The sequence below is a fragment of the Stegodyphus dumicola genome, chromosome X1 (genome assembly GCF_044657685.1).
Source record: "Stegodyphus dumicola isolate Sdum_Otavi_A_Nest chromosome X1, ASM4465768v1".
NCBI lineage: Eukaryota > Metazoa > Arthropoda > Arachnida > Araneae > Eresidae > Stegodyphus > Stegodyphus dumicola.
This window is the reverse complement of record NC_140780.1, coordinates 30,463,207-30,480,918: the sequence shown is the minus strand read 5'-3', so window position 1 is coordinate 30,480,918 and position 17,712 is coordinate 30,463,207. Positions and strand designations below refer to the sequence as shown.

Here is a 17,712-nt window from a genome sequence, read left to right as displayed (position 1 = left end):
AGTCGCTTCGCGGTTTCTTTAAGCCAAACAACGACAAAAACGGTCTTCTTTGGACTACCAGTGTTTCTCAGTTTTCATCCCTTGCCACTGTGTTATCGATTATTTAAAATAAATATATGTTTCAAGAAAGGTATCCGGATTGAAACTTACGGTGGAGTAGCAAAGAAAGCAAAGAGAAAGAAATAACCTAATGCTGATGTGTAACATAATGGCATTGTTATTATGCTATTATTACACTGGCATTGTTAATTTAAAATGTGTTTATTTGTTTAATCAAATATATTAAAGCATACAAGGGCAAAAGAGAAGGGGCGCCTTCCTGAAGGGCTTTTTAACGGAAACTGTTTGCATTTCCACTACACATTGAAAAAAATTACGAAAGCATCCATAGAATTACCCCGTACACAGAGTATTTAATTATTATTTGTTTTTATATGACTGTTTTAGGTGATGTTAACCTTTCGATTGTTGGCAGCCACTATTTCAAGTGCACTTTCAATGCATAACGAGCGTTATTTAAAAAAGTAGCGTTAGAGAAGCTGATAAGCTCAAGAATAATAATTTGGATTTACTTCAAAGAAATCTTTGATACATATTAAATAACTAAAAATAAAAGATAAATAACTACCAATAGATTTCAAAGTAATAATGATAAACGTAAGCACGTGGAAGCACACGAACTCAACAGGAGAAAATCCATGCCACTTTTTTATGTAAAGTAAGAAAGACAGCAGCGCTTTCATTTTCAAGCCAATTCAAGCATTCAATGTTAGTACTGTTTTAGGCTTTGTAAATATGTAATACAATGGATATATTTCGTGTCCATAAATGCTCTTATACGGCCTTTCTTTCCGCAACTGTTGGTCGAAAATATAACACATATACACAACAAAATTGCTTTACGTAAGAATAATACTAGGTTATAATAATTATTCCGATTTCTTTACATTGGCCCATAGTCAGTTCCTAGCAACATACGCATAAATTAAAAGTGAAGACTATTTCAAAATTTGTGTTTTTTGTTTTCTGTTACTACTATTAGTTTATGATTCCAAAGGAATAAAATTTCATATGAATATTATTAACGCATTTTAGTATTCAAACTCTCATAATTCGGCATATAAATAAATTAATTAATTAACTTAATAAAAAATTATATAAGAAAGGACACGCTAGCAGAACACAAAAGAATAAACTGAATATAAAAAAGGGAAAACAGGAACTTCTTTTGCTGTTATTGTTGTTGCTAATGCTAACTTGTCCCACCTATAAGTTTGCCCAAGCCCACGAAATTTTTCGTCGCAAGGCGCAAGTTTACGCCTGTAATTGGCAACAGTCTTTAGCGCCTTTCAAGTGACAGTGCGATCTAGCTCAATTCCGCCTCCAATTTTGACGGAGAGCGCCCCAGGGGTGGGAACGGGTCCGAAGGTCTCCCACCCTCTTCCCTCATCAACAACTTATGGCGAGGACTTTCGGCTCTCCCCATATTTAGAGTGCCCCCATGCCGCGCGGACACTATACATTTACAAACATCCATGCGTTCTTCGGGATTTGAAACCGGGCCCTTCGGCACGCCACTCAGCAACGCTAACCACTCAACCGTTTGGGCGGCATAGGGATTTCTACTTACTTAAGTTCATAATTAATCGACCCCTCATTTAAAGCCAGTGATGGCATATTTTGTCAATTTTTGTCATACGGGTTTAAAACATTTTGTGTTTGATATTTTAGAATAAGTACAACCAAACTGAATATAACTATTTAGGTTAGGGAACCATATTAAAATGTTAGTTTTCTTAATTTTCAGAAAACTGAATTTTAAATTTAGAAATGCCAAAATATGAATGCATGCATCGTTGAAAACACTTTTGTGACATAAAGTATATGTCTACGACCAATGGTTATGATATTAAAAGCCTAATTAAGACTTGATGTATGCCGTGGTATCTATTATTGGAAAAATATAAGGAGAAAGATAAAGCATTAGATTTCAAGAATAATGGTTGAAACTTATGAAAAGTAAAAAAAGAAAGTTCACTTAAAATCACTAACTAAAACTGGTTATTTTATTTGAAAGTGAAATGCCTTCTAGAATTTAAATGATTTTTGCAGAGAAAAATATAAGAAAACAATGAAAGGGCTAAAAAAAGTGACAAATGAAATATTAATTGCTTCTTTTCTGAATCATGATTTTTGCTTTTCTCACTAGATACTAAAGATGTTTTAGATTGAACAATTCACGTTAATCCTCATTGAAAAGGGATGCTATTTATTTTCATTAAGAATTCAGGTACAGTTAAAACTCCTTAAAACGTGCATAACATTTTAATTTAACTCTGGTTGATAGTTTATTTCTCAAATTGTACCAATGCAGAAATTACGAATGACTAAGAACAGGAAGGAAATACCCCAAAGTATCTTTGATCGATTTAATACATGGCCCTGCTGTTAGCATAACTTCATTGATAGAAACTCTTTGGATATTGTAACGACTAGAACTTAGCTAGAAACCTATTTAATTTGAAGTTACTTGGGTAATCCGTAAATGAATCTTCCTTAACCTTAATTTCTCGTTAGAAGTGATTAGAGCTTAGAATTATTTCGTCGCCTTTCTAGATTATTCAAGTCCTTTTTTAATTCGTAAATAGCTGCTTTAATATTACTATGTTAATACATTTTGCAGGAATTTCACAAACCGAAGTGGAAATTACATTTCAGTTTGTGCAAAAATAGGTTCTATTACCAATAAATTTATTTAACCTCCACCAGTTTGCCTTTGTTAAGTTCAGTAAACTTCACTTTAACTACAATTATTTTTCCTTACAAGAAAATGCATTTTAAAAGTTCGAGTTACAGATGAGCAGGGCTATACTTTAACTAAAAGAAGAGAAGAAATATGTGGGAGAAAAAAGTGATATATTCTAGTGGAAGAGTGTGGCGTATTGCAGCTAAAAGAACATTTATTAAAAGTTTAGCTGCTTTAAAAATGCAAGGAACTTGTAATACAGTGATTAAATAAATAAAGCTATGAGTAAAAGCAGATTATCCAAGTAAAAATCGGATGAATTATTAAATATACGAGAAGCATACAAAATTTACTTTAAATAATAATCAAGCAAAATAAGAGGAATATCGTGATGTGCATATTAGGTGTTGTGATGTTATAAAAAACATTAATAATGAGTGGTGTAAATCGCTTTCTCTAAGTAGGCTCCTGATCGATTCCTGGCCGGGGTAAGACGAGGCGACGCACATAAAACGAACTTGTTAAACAAAGGCACTTTATTTATAATATTTTCAGCTTAATATTGGCTTTTCTTTTAACAAATCATAAAAAAACGAATATATGGGCGGTGGCTTGCCGCCTAACATAAAGGTTTCCAGTCACAGGAGATTATCATGGCACAGATGAACAAAGTTGGTTTAGTTAGATGATATTCGCCGAGTGATCATGCAACAGCAATCGACAATGACCTTGTTGTTCACTTGTCGTGACAATGATCAGAGCCGAGTGAAAACCCAAGCCCGGGCACTGTGCTCAGAATTCGGTCATCTCAAGCTCCCAAGCAGCAAGCTCTATAAGAAAAACGTGTTAAGGGGACTTATACCCCTTAAAACCCATAAGATCTTCGAATATGTGACTGTTGCAAGAATTGGGATAACTTATTTATTTTAAAAGTAATTACTTCCAACGTTTTACAGCTGACTACATAATATACCTGCTTTTCTGCTTTCTGCACAAAAATTTTTATAATTTAATCCGCTTTGGGGCAAACGTTTTCGTCATGTTTCCACTTTGCACGCTCAGTTTAAAACATTCTGTTGCACAATTTAATTCAATATTTAATATATAGCTTTTATAATATTTGGAAACTAATGTGAACGAAAAATTCTAAGAATTTCATGTTACATTATTATTTTATTAGAAATTGAGTTTATAAAATGTATTTCATTAAAAAAATCTGTAATGTTTTCGTCCATAAATTTTTTTTAATAATAAAATATTCATCAGATTTTTGGTTCAATTCGAAACTAGTGCCCATATAAAGAATTTCATTAAATTTCAAATATGTACCATTAGCCATTTTTAATATATCATGCGCGAAGGGTGGGAACATGACGAAAATTTTGTCACAAAAATCGGATTAAATTACAAAAAATATTTGTTGCAACACAAACTTTCTGGTTACTAGTTTCCAAAGCAGTTGCATTATGGAGTCAGCTGTAAAAGGTTGGAAGAAATTGCTTTTAAAATAAATAAAACATCCCAATTTTTGCAACAGTCACATATTCGAAGACCATAAGGGGTTGAAGGTGTATGACCCCTCCCTTAAATAAGCGTGGGAATCACAACAGCAAAAGCACCTCTGTTATGTCGTGCAGCAAAAACAATTTTACTTTACACCTGACTGCCACTGGCTCCGACATAGCAATGTGAATACTCTACATCTAAAATTTTAAAACACCATTCCAGAATTTTAAATATTTATTTTATAGAATTCTATTCATATATTTGCAAGTTATTCACTATAAACACAATAAACAAAATTTTAACTTATCTGCACCAGCGTGAATAAGCCTGGCATAATATTCTGAACTCGACGCAACTTTAGGAGGAAAAATACCGCAAATTCAAACACAAGGATTCATCCTTTCCAACGCAGTTAATTTTCTAAATATATTTTACTAATATCCGCAGCGGGACAGCGGATTCCATTTCATTCACCCAAAACTCAAATGTTATAACGCAATAGTATCGCAAAAGACGCAAAAAAACATCGACTCAAAATCAAAATTAAAAATCTATAGAATATCATCCGCTGTTGCCATTCCAGCACTGCCAAGTTTTTCTTCCTGCAGCTGTTGCCAGACTTATCCTCGCTGTATGTGAGAGGTACAACAACCTCCTTAATAACACTGACTCATTCAGCTGCCAAAAAAGATGAAAAAAGAGAAAACACGCAGGGCGTCGAGGTTCACAAATTTCCGCTCTTTATCAGCTAGTACAGTTAAATTAACAATTAAGCATTTCAGCCAACGAAAAAAGGGTACTCTTCTGTTATCGAGACCGGATTAAAAAATGTATACATGTATGCATATGTTCATGTATACATGTATACGTACGTATGTATGTATGTATATACCACAGACGTATATGCACATACATACATGCGCACGTCATACATACACGTTTTACAAACTACTGTGAATGTAAACTACTGTCAACCCAAAGTTCTAAGAATTTGATATTAAATTTTCATTTTATTTGGAGCTGAGTTTATAAAATATACTTTATTAAAAAATCTGTAATGTTTTCGTGCATAAATTTTTTTAATATTAAAATATTCATCAGATGTTTGGTTCAGTCAGAAGATAGTGCCCATATAAAGAATTCCATCAAATTTCAAGTACGCGCCATTAGCCATTTTTAAAATATCATGCGCGCAAGTTGGAAACATGATGGGAACGCGTAAAATATTCTGTCAGAAAGCAAGTTAAACTATGAAATATTTGTGGCAACATGAAAGTTCTGGTTACTAGTTCCTAAAACAGCTATATTATGTAGTCAACTATAAGAAGTTGGAAGTAATTGTTTTTAAAATAAATAAATTATTCCGATTCTTGCAATAGTCATATATACGAAGATCTTAAGCGTTTTAAAGTGTATGAGCCCTCTTAATTTTCGAGATACAATCAGATTTCATGCATTATGTATAAGATTTCATTTTTATAAAACTTTAGAAAATATATTGGTAAGATGTATTCTTTATGAAACGAAATTTGAACTGACGTTTTCAATAGTTTGTTTCAAAAGAATGTGCTCCGCATACATGTTGTTTAAATAGAAAACTGACAGAGAAATAGTTCGTGGACTCAGAAATCGATATTTTCGCACTACTGAACTTCCTGACACAAGTCTCGACATTCCGCAAGAGTCTGTCTTTTCCATTGTATTCTGTCGCGCAGTATACTTGTCAGGCAATGCATTTAAAATATCGCGAAATATCTTTCCTATCATATGAAGAATGTATTCATAATATTGTCAGTAAACAGTTGCAGAAAATAAGGAAAATGCGAACATTAGCATTACGCTAGCTGCTTAACTTAAAGAAAGTATTGGAAGTGAAATAAAAGGGATACAGATGTTGAATGACTTTTTAACAGTACTTTATCTTCAAATAAGTTTATTTTATTTATTACACCATATACTGAGCTATTCAAAATTTCTAGGAATAATCACTTAAGGGGACTCATACACCTTAAAACCGAAAAGAGCTTCGAATATGTGACTGTTGCAAGAATTGGGATAACTTATTTATTTTAAAAGCAATTACTTCCAATTGTTTACAGCTCCCTACACAATATAGCTGCTTTCTGAAATAGTAATCAGAAAGTTTATGTTGCCACAAATATTTTTATAATTTGATCCGCTTTGTGATAAAATCTTTCGTCATGTTTCCTCCTTGCGCGCACAGTTGAAAACATTCTGTTGCATAATTTAATTCCATATTTAATATATAGCTTCTATAACACTTGGAAACTACTGTGAACCAAAAATTATAAGAATTTCATGTTAAATTTTTATTTTATTTGGAGTTGAGTTTATAAAATGTATTTTATTAAAAAATATGTAATGTTTTCGTGCATAAAATGTTTTTATATTAAAATATTCATCAGATTTTTAATTCAGTTAAAAAATAGTGCCCATATAAAGAATTCCGTCAAATTTCAAATATGTACCATTAGCCGTTTTTAAAATATTATGCGCGCAAGGTGGAAACATGACGAAACATTTCGTCACAGAGCGGATTAAATTACAAAAATATTTGTGGCAACGCAAAATCTCTGGTTACTTGTTTCCGAAACAGCTATATTATGTAGTCAGCTGTAAAACGTTGGAAGTAATTGTTTTAAAAATAAATAAAATATTCCAATTCTTGCAACAGTCACATATTCGAAGATCATAAGGGGTTTAAAATGTATGAGCCCCCTTAAGATTCAGGAAGTATTTATTGAAAAACTCTACCAATATCTGTCTCAATATAGCACTGTCTTCAAGGCGTATAAGGCAAAATCTGCCGAAGCTGCGCCGCGTTAAAGGACAGCAGCATTACATTAAATTGCAAATAATATAAATAAAAAAAAACTGCAAACCATTTTAATTATTCCAAAAAATAAATGTATATTATCATATTACATAATTATTTCTTTGTTATGTAAGATATATATAATTTTAAAATACCTCTGCCTAATAAGCTACTGATTATGTTGAAACTTCAAACAAACGGATAAAACAGCTGAGGCCTTGAAAACGCAGTTATAAACCAGCAAGATTAAAAATTCAGTTTTTAATCTTTTTTCTTTAACGTGTGTCTTTTGTAAAGGTAATTTACCTTTCCAAAATCATTTACACTTTCTGCCTGCCTTTACATGCACATTTATGAGATAGAATATTGAATATGCCCTCATGTCGCATTTACTTTCTCAACTGTTCGTATTAGACATACATTTCCAGTTACAAAATGTTTTAAATGATGCAAAAATTATTATTTTAGTTAAGTAAAAAAAAATTAGAAAAATATACGGCATCTAAGTTTCGGTATGGCTACCTGTCCTTATATTTAGTAAAAGTTTATATTCATTATAAAGTTTAAAACACAAAACATTTTGAGTTCCATACGACAAAAATCGACAGATGCATTTTATTTCAGAATTTGGGATTCCTGTCATGTTCTTCATCTTTTCTTAAGAGGTCGGCTAAAAAATAAATTAGAATAATTCGAGGTAGATTCTTGTGTTTTTAATATCATTCAGTGATATTATTTTGTTATTTACTAGTGGGCAAAGCTCTTTAGCCTATATTTTTATTTTAACTTCGATATGCCGAAAGAATGTTTATACAAGTAATTTATAATTATTAAAATAATAAAAACAGGTTATTAAATATTCTCATGCAGTTTTACTACTGAAGAGCCGTAATCTAATAATCATACAAAGACTTCTCAACCCAGAATTTTTTTTTTTGACTTTTAAATGGCTTAAATAATGTTTTGAGTTCTTTGCGTTTATATGCATGTTTTATTTTCATTATTATGCATGCAACTGGTTTAAATATGAACATTTCATTTTTTTAAGTTTTTTTTGTTTCCAGATCCAATATAAAATCAAACTCCGCACTTAATAAATCGTGGCAGACGTCACGAGCAACACTGTTTACCGAGGCCTGAACATTGTTGGCTATGTGTCAATACTGAAGCTTATCATGACACGAATTCTACAGTATTCTGGTACTAAAATCATCTTTAAGAAAGCATTTATTTTCATCTGTACTTTTGATGACCATCTACATAGAAATGTTAATCACATAATATGTTAACTTCAGAAACCGTTTTCTAAACTGATATTTCAGTTTGACTTATAGGCCCAGCAGAGGCCGAGCGGTAAAGTCGTTAAACACTGGCAGTTCGGTCCGAGGCTCGAATCTCGCGAACGGGCTGGCTACATAGATATTTTCGTGGTTTTCCTCAGGTTTAACATGTATACGAGCCAATTCACTTTAGAAAGTCCACCACGAAGGCATCCCTACCCTTAGGCAGATAGCCCTCGAGGCCTTGTCTTAATCACATAAAACAAAACCATTCTGACTTATATATAAATGCGAGTACTTCGCTGTGTAATTTATCTACGACCCCTGAACATGATCTCAAATTTATTAATTAAATATCACGTTTACTTTTTGTCATACGAGGTAAATTTTATTTTTGTCATCGACATGACCATAGTATTTTTTTTTCCTTATGTATAAACTGAGCGTGCTTTGTGTTAGTGTAAACTTTGAATATAATAATGTATTAATTATGATATTTTATTACTTAGACTTAAATAAGGTTGCTATTTTGACATATTTGATTAATAACGTTAGGTTGTTTCAGTTGCTGACACTGAGTGTATTTTCTTAATGATAACAATAAATACATTGATACCTCTATAGGTATGCAACAATTATTTTTTTCTGTTTTAACAGCAAACAAGGACGAGTCCAAGTAGCTCAAGAACTTCTTCAAAGAGCTGTAGAGCTAGATAAGGAGTTTATAGAAGCTTATTCTTCTCTGGCTAATATTCATGCAGAAAGGGGAAGACTGGAAGAAGCGGAAACCCTTCATCTTAAAGCTCTATCTATGGACCCAAATAATGCTGATTCATATAACAACTACGGAACTTTTCTACAAAAGTCAGGTAATTATAAATATCTTAGAAGCGTAGTTATATTTTTTGTTCTTAGCATATCAGGAAATACGACTGCACAACACTAAGCAATAAAAAATAGTCTTCATAGAAAACTCGGCTTAAAACTTTCATTTAAATAAAAGCTTTTCTTTTACTGAACGCTATTTTTTACAGGTTAAAAATCGCTAAATATTTTATTCTTTTTTATTCAGTTTTATATTTAGCGGCCTTTCAAACAGGTTTAAAATATTAGTCTTATGCCTTGTCATTACAGTGCATTTTCTGAATCTGCTTACTTAGAGTTGTTTTCTAAATAAAAGGAAATAAATGCTTCTTTGTTTCCCTTAAATTTGATTTCAATATTAGAATAATCATAGTTATTAAAAATGAAAATATTTTCATGAAAATGACTGTATCGAGAAACGAAACTTTCCTTCGAGGTAATGAATTTTCTAAAAATTCAGTTTGAAAGTGATTTTTATTTTTCTTACGTATATGAAGAAAGAAGTATTATAAAAGATGCAGCTGCAAAAATGCATTAGAAATGACTTTTTTAATAAGTTTCTAAATCTAAGATTAAGACATTCGGCCGCTGGTGGGCCCGAAATCTTGCAGAATATGTAGTTTATTCAAAAAGATGGAGAGCGAGCAGACACATTAAAAGATACTATGCGCAGAAGCAGAGGAGTACTGTCAATGAAGACTTGCAGATATCTTGATGGCCCTTATTATAATTTTGCTTTCCCTCTTAATTTTATTTACTGAAAAATTACGATAAAAAAGTACACGTAAATAGACCTCGTTGACCAGACTAGTTTATGACTAATATTTCAAATGAAATATGCAGCATATTTATGGATAAATTACAAGGTATTGTTCGAAATATTTGGCTGCGGCCATGATGCCTGGATTTTAATCGAATATTATTCTAGTACTTGTTGTAAGAAAGCCGTTTAATGAGTTTCAAGTTTAAATAAGGTACATTGCGAAAAACAAATGGGACAGTCCTATAAAAACAAATGGGACAGACCTATAAAAACAAATGGGACAGTCCTATATCTCCCGCTCTACTCGACCGATTGACGAAATTCCAATTGCGTTTGTCATGTTTCGAAAGCGAGGCTTAGGATACATATTAGATTTATATATATATATATATATATTTGTTCTAATATAGGTACTTTAACACAAAATCGGACTTTTTCTGATATGACATGGTAATTGTTTTCCATATTTCGATTATAGGACTCAAATTATGCCTATATAATAAATTTTGTAACTTTTGGTGAGAAATTTATGAAGAAATTTAAAAATTTATCTTGGCTCATGTTTTCAGTTTGCGCCGAGAATAATTCACTTGGCGAACGTCTTAATTTATAGCAACCTATTCTGCTTATGGCGAATGATAAGGGGCAACGCCAATGGGAACAAGGACCACAAGGATGACGTACATTCGAACTATTACCCAAGGCTGATGAAAATACTACAATTTCAACCTACTTCCTCACCCAGTACATCTCGGGTCACGATCCCTTCCCCAAGTATTTTTATGATCGCAATATGGTTACATCGGATAGATGCATATGCGGGGAATGCGGAGACCCTGAACATTACATGTTTCAGTGTCCGCTAACGTCAGCCCATCACATTCGCCCTCCCACCGACACTGGAATAGAATTTAGAAGATTCATTATTAAGCACCGTAAAGTTTTCCAAAACATCAAAAATATTATTGATTCAAGGACTGGACCTATGTCATCCATAGCTTACAACCCCAAATAATCCTCTAAGTTCATAAAACGCAACAATAAGAATATCCACTCACACCCTCATACTATACAGGAGTGCCTTTAGAAAACACACTTAAACATATCCATTTATTGAGACAACCGTAACTTTTCTCATACCACGAACTATGAACTACTTCATACTGTGCAATGTGTGACAGATGCACCAGTGCTATGTACTCAACGCTATGTACCATGAAATGAATTCATAAACTGTATGCTGTATTATGAACTGCAGTATGAATGATAACTTATAAACTGTGAATCGTGCAACAAAAAACCCAAACAAACAACGAACCACATACCATAAACACTCCCCCCACCAACAAAGCTCCAAACCGAAACACAAAAGAAAATATGTATATACATCTGTAAATAACTTATTGTAATTATCCATTGTAATTATTGTATCTATCCATTCAACTGCAAAGTACCCGTGTAAAAGTATATCTGAGACAATATTCTCTGCAATGCAAGTTATGCACCATTAATATATAACAGTGTATTATGAATGCTGCTTGCTGCAATGTACACTAATTCCCGAGCATGGTGTTAGCGTGCCCGGTCAGGGTACACTTCTATAGATGGTTAGTGCAGTGGGGCGATACCAGTTTTGCCCATGGCGATGTTTTGGTGCCTCCTGTACTTCTTTCTGTCTGTCTGTCTGTATATGAGCGGGAAAAAACTCATCATTCATATTTCAAATAATTTAAATAAAGTTCCTAAACGACATTTGGCGTTATTATCGCATATAACAAATATTCCAAATTTCAAAACACGCCAATATGGTAATTCACGTATATCTTATTAAATTTTGAATAAAAATCTCTAACTTTTTGCATGTATGCTTAGAAATATATCTACTTAATACTTAAGATACTTAAGATAATAGTAACAATGCCATAGGTTATCATTCAAAATTGTTTACGAAAAAATTATAAAAAATTTGTTAAAAATACAAATTTTAAGACTAAATCATAAAAAATGGGTGAATTTTATTTGGAATGAACATAAATTTCGAATTCTGGAATAAGGAATAAAGTAAGCTTAATAAAAAAAGAGATATAAATAAATATATATAAAATTGAATTAACATTGAGGAGCTAAAATTTTAAGAGCTAATTTTTGAAACACTACTCCTCCGATTTTCATATAACTTGGCAGTTTCGCATATTTTGAGTCGTAGAATCGAAATATAGAAAACAATTGACATGTCATTTCAGAAAAAGTCCGATTTTATGCCAAAATAACTATATGAGAACAATGCTATATATAAATATATTATATATCCTAAGTCGCGCTCACAAGACATGGAAAATGCAAGTTGAATTTCGTCAATCCACCCAGTAGAAAGGGAAATATAGAACTGTCCCTTTTTTCCCGCAGTGTAAAATAATGCAACAGAGTTTAAATATTTTGAGAGTATTACGCCACCCTTTGCTACCAAAGCAGCTGTCATGGTTTATTGGTTTATATGACGCACTCTATTATATTCAATATAGAAAAAACATTTTGAAGAACAGACAGCATCAAACAACGCTGTATTAGCTGAGTTTCTGTCAAAGGAAGTACGGACAACATTTCAAGTTTAGGAATGTATGAAGAATGCGAATGGAAAATCTGTTCCTTAGTATGTGACTCCATAGGACGTGTAAGCCATCTTCAAACATGATTGGCAATCACTAGAATATAAATCCCTCAAGTCCATAAAACCGTCACTGATAAAACGTGTGGTAAAGGTAAGGCCATATTTATGTGTAATAGGCATGTAATGTTTCTTTATATTTTTATGAGTTCCTCAGATCCTCTGTTTTGAAGAGGAAACATCAAGGTAGAGTCTTTAGTATATGTTTTTTGGCTAGTGGAATACTTGCCAAAACGTGCAAATGAACTGACCTTTCTGGGCGTATGGTGACTGAGGTCGGGTACACTACTGAGATCCTGTGGTAAAACACGAAGTAAAACATAGATGCATCGCCAATTATAAACTGCCATAGAAAGTTAAGACGCAGCTATATGCAGCGCAGTCAATAGTTTTTTAGAAAAGCAAGCTGTCTTATTTAATGATTACGTCACATATGAAATTCTTATCATAGAAGCATATACCGGCTCAATTTTACCAAGTTATGAAGGAAAATCATAATGCAAAGTTGGAAGGATGGACCAGCACACAGATCCCGTCTTCCGTAGACGGCTGCCGTTGCTCCCAAAAGGCTTCTTTCTGTTTTATCATTTTAAGATATATTTGATAGTTATTTAATAATAATAAAGCAATAACATAAGCAATTAATGAGACAGTTGTGATATCCTTGTAGAGTCATTAGGAAATTGGAGGCAGAAAAGGTGAAAAATATGTAACCGCCTTCGCCGGGAATCGAACCACGGACCTCTGGAATACCGGCCCACTACGAAGGCACGCTAGGGAAGTGGGAGAAATACCTTATATACTCCCCTTTTTAAAGGGTGGCTAGGGTTCTAGGGGACCTAGTCGCCAAATCTGGGTGTGGAGAATCATCATCCACGACCCTTTTTAGTTCGGGCGCCACTTGTAGAGTCATTAGGTTAATTGGAAGCAGAAAAGATAAAAAACATGCAACCGCCCCCGCCGGGAATCGAACCACGGACCTCCGGAACACCGGCCCAGCGTAAAGAACCGCTACACCACGAAGAACGCCAGGAAAGTGGAAGAAATACCTTATACACTCCCCTTTCCAAAGGGCGACTAGGGTTCTAGGGAACCAAATCCTGGGTGCGGAGAACCATCATCTACAGTCCTTTCAGCTCGGGCGCCATTTGCAGAGTCATTAGGAAATTGGAAGCAGAAAAGGTAGGTGAAAAATATGCAACCGCCTTCGCCGGGAATCGAACCACGGACCTCTGGAATACCGGCCCAGCGTGCTACCGTTACACCACGAATGCACGCTAGGGAAGTGGGAGAAATACCTTATATCCTAATTAAAATGTAATGTTCTTTGAATGTCAGAATACTGAAGAACTGTGTAGCAACTATTCGCTGAGTTCTTGTGCTTAAGTAAAAACTCCAGAGAAGGATTGAATTACCCTTTTATTCTTACTCAAAATATATTTGCATATGTTCCCTCTTGGGCGTACAAGAATCTTGCACTTGCGTTTTAACTCAAAATAGAAAATACAAAACTAAACTAATGCTAATAAATTTAATCAGTCGAAGCTGCACCGAATCAAACTCGCGGAGTTTGGCCTTAATTAAGAATATTGGCGTATACTAGCAGACGTGTATTGAGTAGGCCATGGAATAGCAAGCTTTGACTAATAGCAACAACGTGGCCGAATAGCAGAACGTGCTTTCATTCTGAAGTAATTCTGCTTAAATGTTCGATTCTACCTTAGTTGCACAAAGCGTAATACTGAAAATTCACTCTGGCAGGAAAACGTAAGTAGAAAATTAGAAGGTAAAGAAAAGTATTGATCCCCCCAAAAAAAACTAATAAGAAAAAAAATTAAAACTCTACAGAGTATGTCACAAACGCTCATGGGACTAGGTAGGAAAATAACATCAAGTTATTCAGAACCTTTGTTATCGATACGTATTAATCTCGAAATTTTGAACGGCCATTATAAGAAGTATGATTTATCCTGTTATATCATTTTCTATGTATATAATGCAACTGTGTCTGTATGCGGAGCGAATTTTAAACGGCCATTTTGTAGGTCAACCATTATATATATATATATATGGATATATAATTACACATGCCCTTTGAGAGCAAGAGGAAAATATTACAAATAAGAAATCACAAGACTAAAAAATTTCGAATTATCTTATTGACGTACTTTTGACTATTTTTGATCATGGCTTTTATAATTTGTCAGTTATGTAAGGTAATGTTTAAGCTTCTGTATGATGTGATCGTCGTATCCTTAAAATAATTAGTTATTATGAATACAGTGAAATCTCAATAAATATTTTCTATTTCTTAAATTTAAAGTTGCTCATCTGGTAATCTATTAATAAATAAATCTTCTGTGAAATTTCTCTTGAGTACTCAAAAATGTAGTTTTTCAAATGCAATCAAATACGTAAATGTAGTTTTGATTACCGACATTAAAATTTAGAATGCAACAGAAAAAATATATTTCTTACTGATTCTCCACCTGAGACAGATTTGCTGAAAACATAGCTATAACTTGTACAGTGAAATAAAAAGTTATCTTTGACCGACTTTAAGATAAACGATTTTATATTAGTCACTCGTTTAGCTCTATAAATATAAAACATTCTTCACTTCTAAGGGATATGTTAAAAATTGCTGCACAGTTCTGAAACTAATCATTATGGTATACAAAACTCAGAAAAAGTTGAATTCTTGCCATCAATTTAAAACCATTATGAAATCACAAAGACTTAATAAATATCTGTAAATCAGAAATAAATATTTTGAGCTTACAAAACCAAAGTTTCGATGTTAGAGTATACATCATCTGCAGAAGAGTGCTTTTTAGTAGAATGTTACCTCGGTATACATCATGAACCCGTTCCAGATAATTGAACGTATACCAAAAGAATTTTTCCAATAAAGAGAATAATAAGAAAAATAATTAAATCCATTCTTATTAAAAAAAACTTCTATTCTTATTATTACAACACTTTTTAATGCGGCTGGTTAAACGCAGTGGGTTAATGAAGTGGGTTAAATGCAGTGGATAAATTCATTGAGTAAAATATATACTGTACATAAATGAAGCACTCTAAGTGATACAGTAGATAAATGTTTTTCTGCCATCCAGATCAAAAGCAGTTTTTCAACACCCTTTAACGTCTCTTATATTTGTTTGGTAATCAATTTCAGCCCCCTTGCAACGTAGTCATTTTAATAGCAGCTTTACTTCTCACAACTATAGACTCCATCGTATGTCTCATGATATGCAATAGCCAAATCCCAGATACGCATGCCATCTTCATGCTCTTTACTCATCTTTTATCTTTTGCACTGCCGTGATGATCCTAACAATTTTCTTCGTTGTTTTAATCTTCTCATTAACTTCCCTAAATCTCATTTATAATGGATTTACAAAATATTTACTCGAAACAAATCAAAACTTAACTTGAAAATTCAGTTATAGTGCGGGTTGTTTATTAAACATGAAGCAACAGACGTAGCATTGCCTCGAAAGGCCTTAAGGCAGTTGTAGCATTGCCTCGAAAGAGGTAAATAAGTGTAGTGGGCGCATTCGTGACTTATGGAATTCGAGTCGTATTCGCAATAAATGTGGTATATCAAACAAAACGGTTCGTCTCCAAAAAGGACTTATACCAAGTTTGATGTATTTCAAAGAAATGCCACTATACAGGGCGTTTCATATATCATGGGACAAACTTGGAGGGGTGGTTTTTTTGTATAGGAATGTAGGGTCTAAAGTGACGGATTTAGGCAGGAACTTAAGAACATCAACGCAAAGTGCTTCTTTGCAGCAATACAGCTGACAGGTGACGGAAGACGGGGACGCCTGGCGTCTAACAGAGGTAAGCAGGCATATGTCCCCCGCCCTCCCCTGTCCAGACGCAACAACTCCCTGGGGCCACATAAGGGCGCACCGGGAGTTTATTGATTCTTCACAAAAGGTGTACATGGCCGTACAAGGGCTATTTCTTTTCAGAGTGACATTGGTTTACATGATGGTTGGTTTACATTAGTTACATTGTTGATATGACGTAAACATAAAACTTACATGATATATGATATTTGACATATAACATTACCCTAAACCTCAGCATAAGACTTGCTACTTTACATAATACATAAATTACTACTTACTCATAAATTACTGCCTACTGATAACATATAAATTCTACTTATTCGTAAATTATCGCATACACATAAGCTACTGCTTGAACCTGAATTACTGCTTACACATAAATTACTGCTTACACAAGAATTACTACTTGCACATGAAATACTGCTTACACATTAATATGATGCTTCAAAAAAGAGAACAGTAATAGAAACTACAGCTGGGATTCGCTGGCAACGCAGCGGTAGAAGGAGGTAGTGAGCCGGACAAACCACGATCTGATGTATCAGAGGATCGTTTGGAACTCTGATGTCGAGCGTGATGGGTGAGTTTACGCACAGGGAAAAAGCTGAGATGTATCTCATGTATGGTGCTGCTAATAGGAATGACCGAGTAGCGCTACGGTTGTACCAGGAATGGTTTCCGAACAGGCGTATGCCGAAGTACACAATGTTCGAGAGGTTGCATCGGTCTCTGTGTGAAAACTGGTCATTTGAAGCGACCTCTGACACCAGGAGTGGAAGAAAAGTGTACGATAACCTCGCATTGAAGAATCCATCTTGAACATTGTGCATGAATCACCTCGGACAAGTACAAGAGCTATTGCACGTCGTCTGCAGCTGAGTCATTCCGCCGTTTGGAGAGTATTGCATGAAAATAGTTTGCATATATACCATTTGAAGAGAGTTCAAGCCTTGCACATATTACCTTCTTCGAGTTCATTTCTGTCATTGGTTCTTGCAGCAGTGTGAAGCATAGGTGGATTTCCCATCGGATGTGCTATTCACGGACGAGGCAACTTTCTCACAGGACGGCATCTTTAATAGCCACAACATGCACGCGTGGGCAACTCATAATCCGCAAGGCACACGTCTGCATGCATTCCAAACCCGCTTCTCCGTGAATGTGTGGGCGGGTATTGCTA

General features: G+C 34.0%; 1 protein-coding gene across 1 annotated transcript in view; it reads left to right on the top strand.

Annotated features, from left to right (window-relative positions):
- The window catches only part of LOC118197709 (protein O-mannosyl-transferase TMTC1-like), a 441,210-nt gene that overhangs the window by 354,773 nt on the left and 68,725 nt on the right, over nucleotides 1-17,712 (top strand). The window contains exon 12 of the mRNA XM_085808444.1: nucleotides 9,026-9,237. Within this exon, the coding sequence (XP_085664570.1) occupies nucleotides 9,026-9,237 (212 nt within the window). The remainder of the gene's footprint in view (nucleotides 1-9,025; nucleotides 9,238-17,712) is intronic.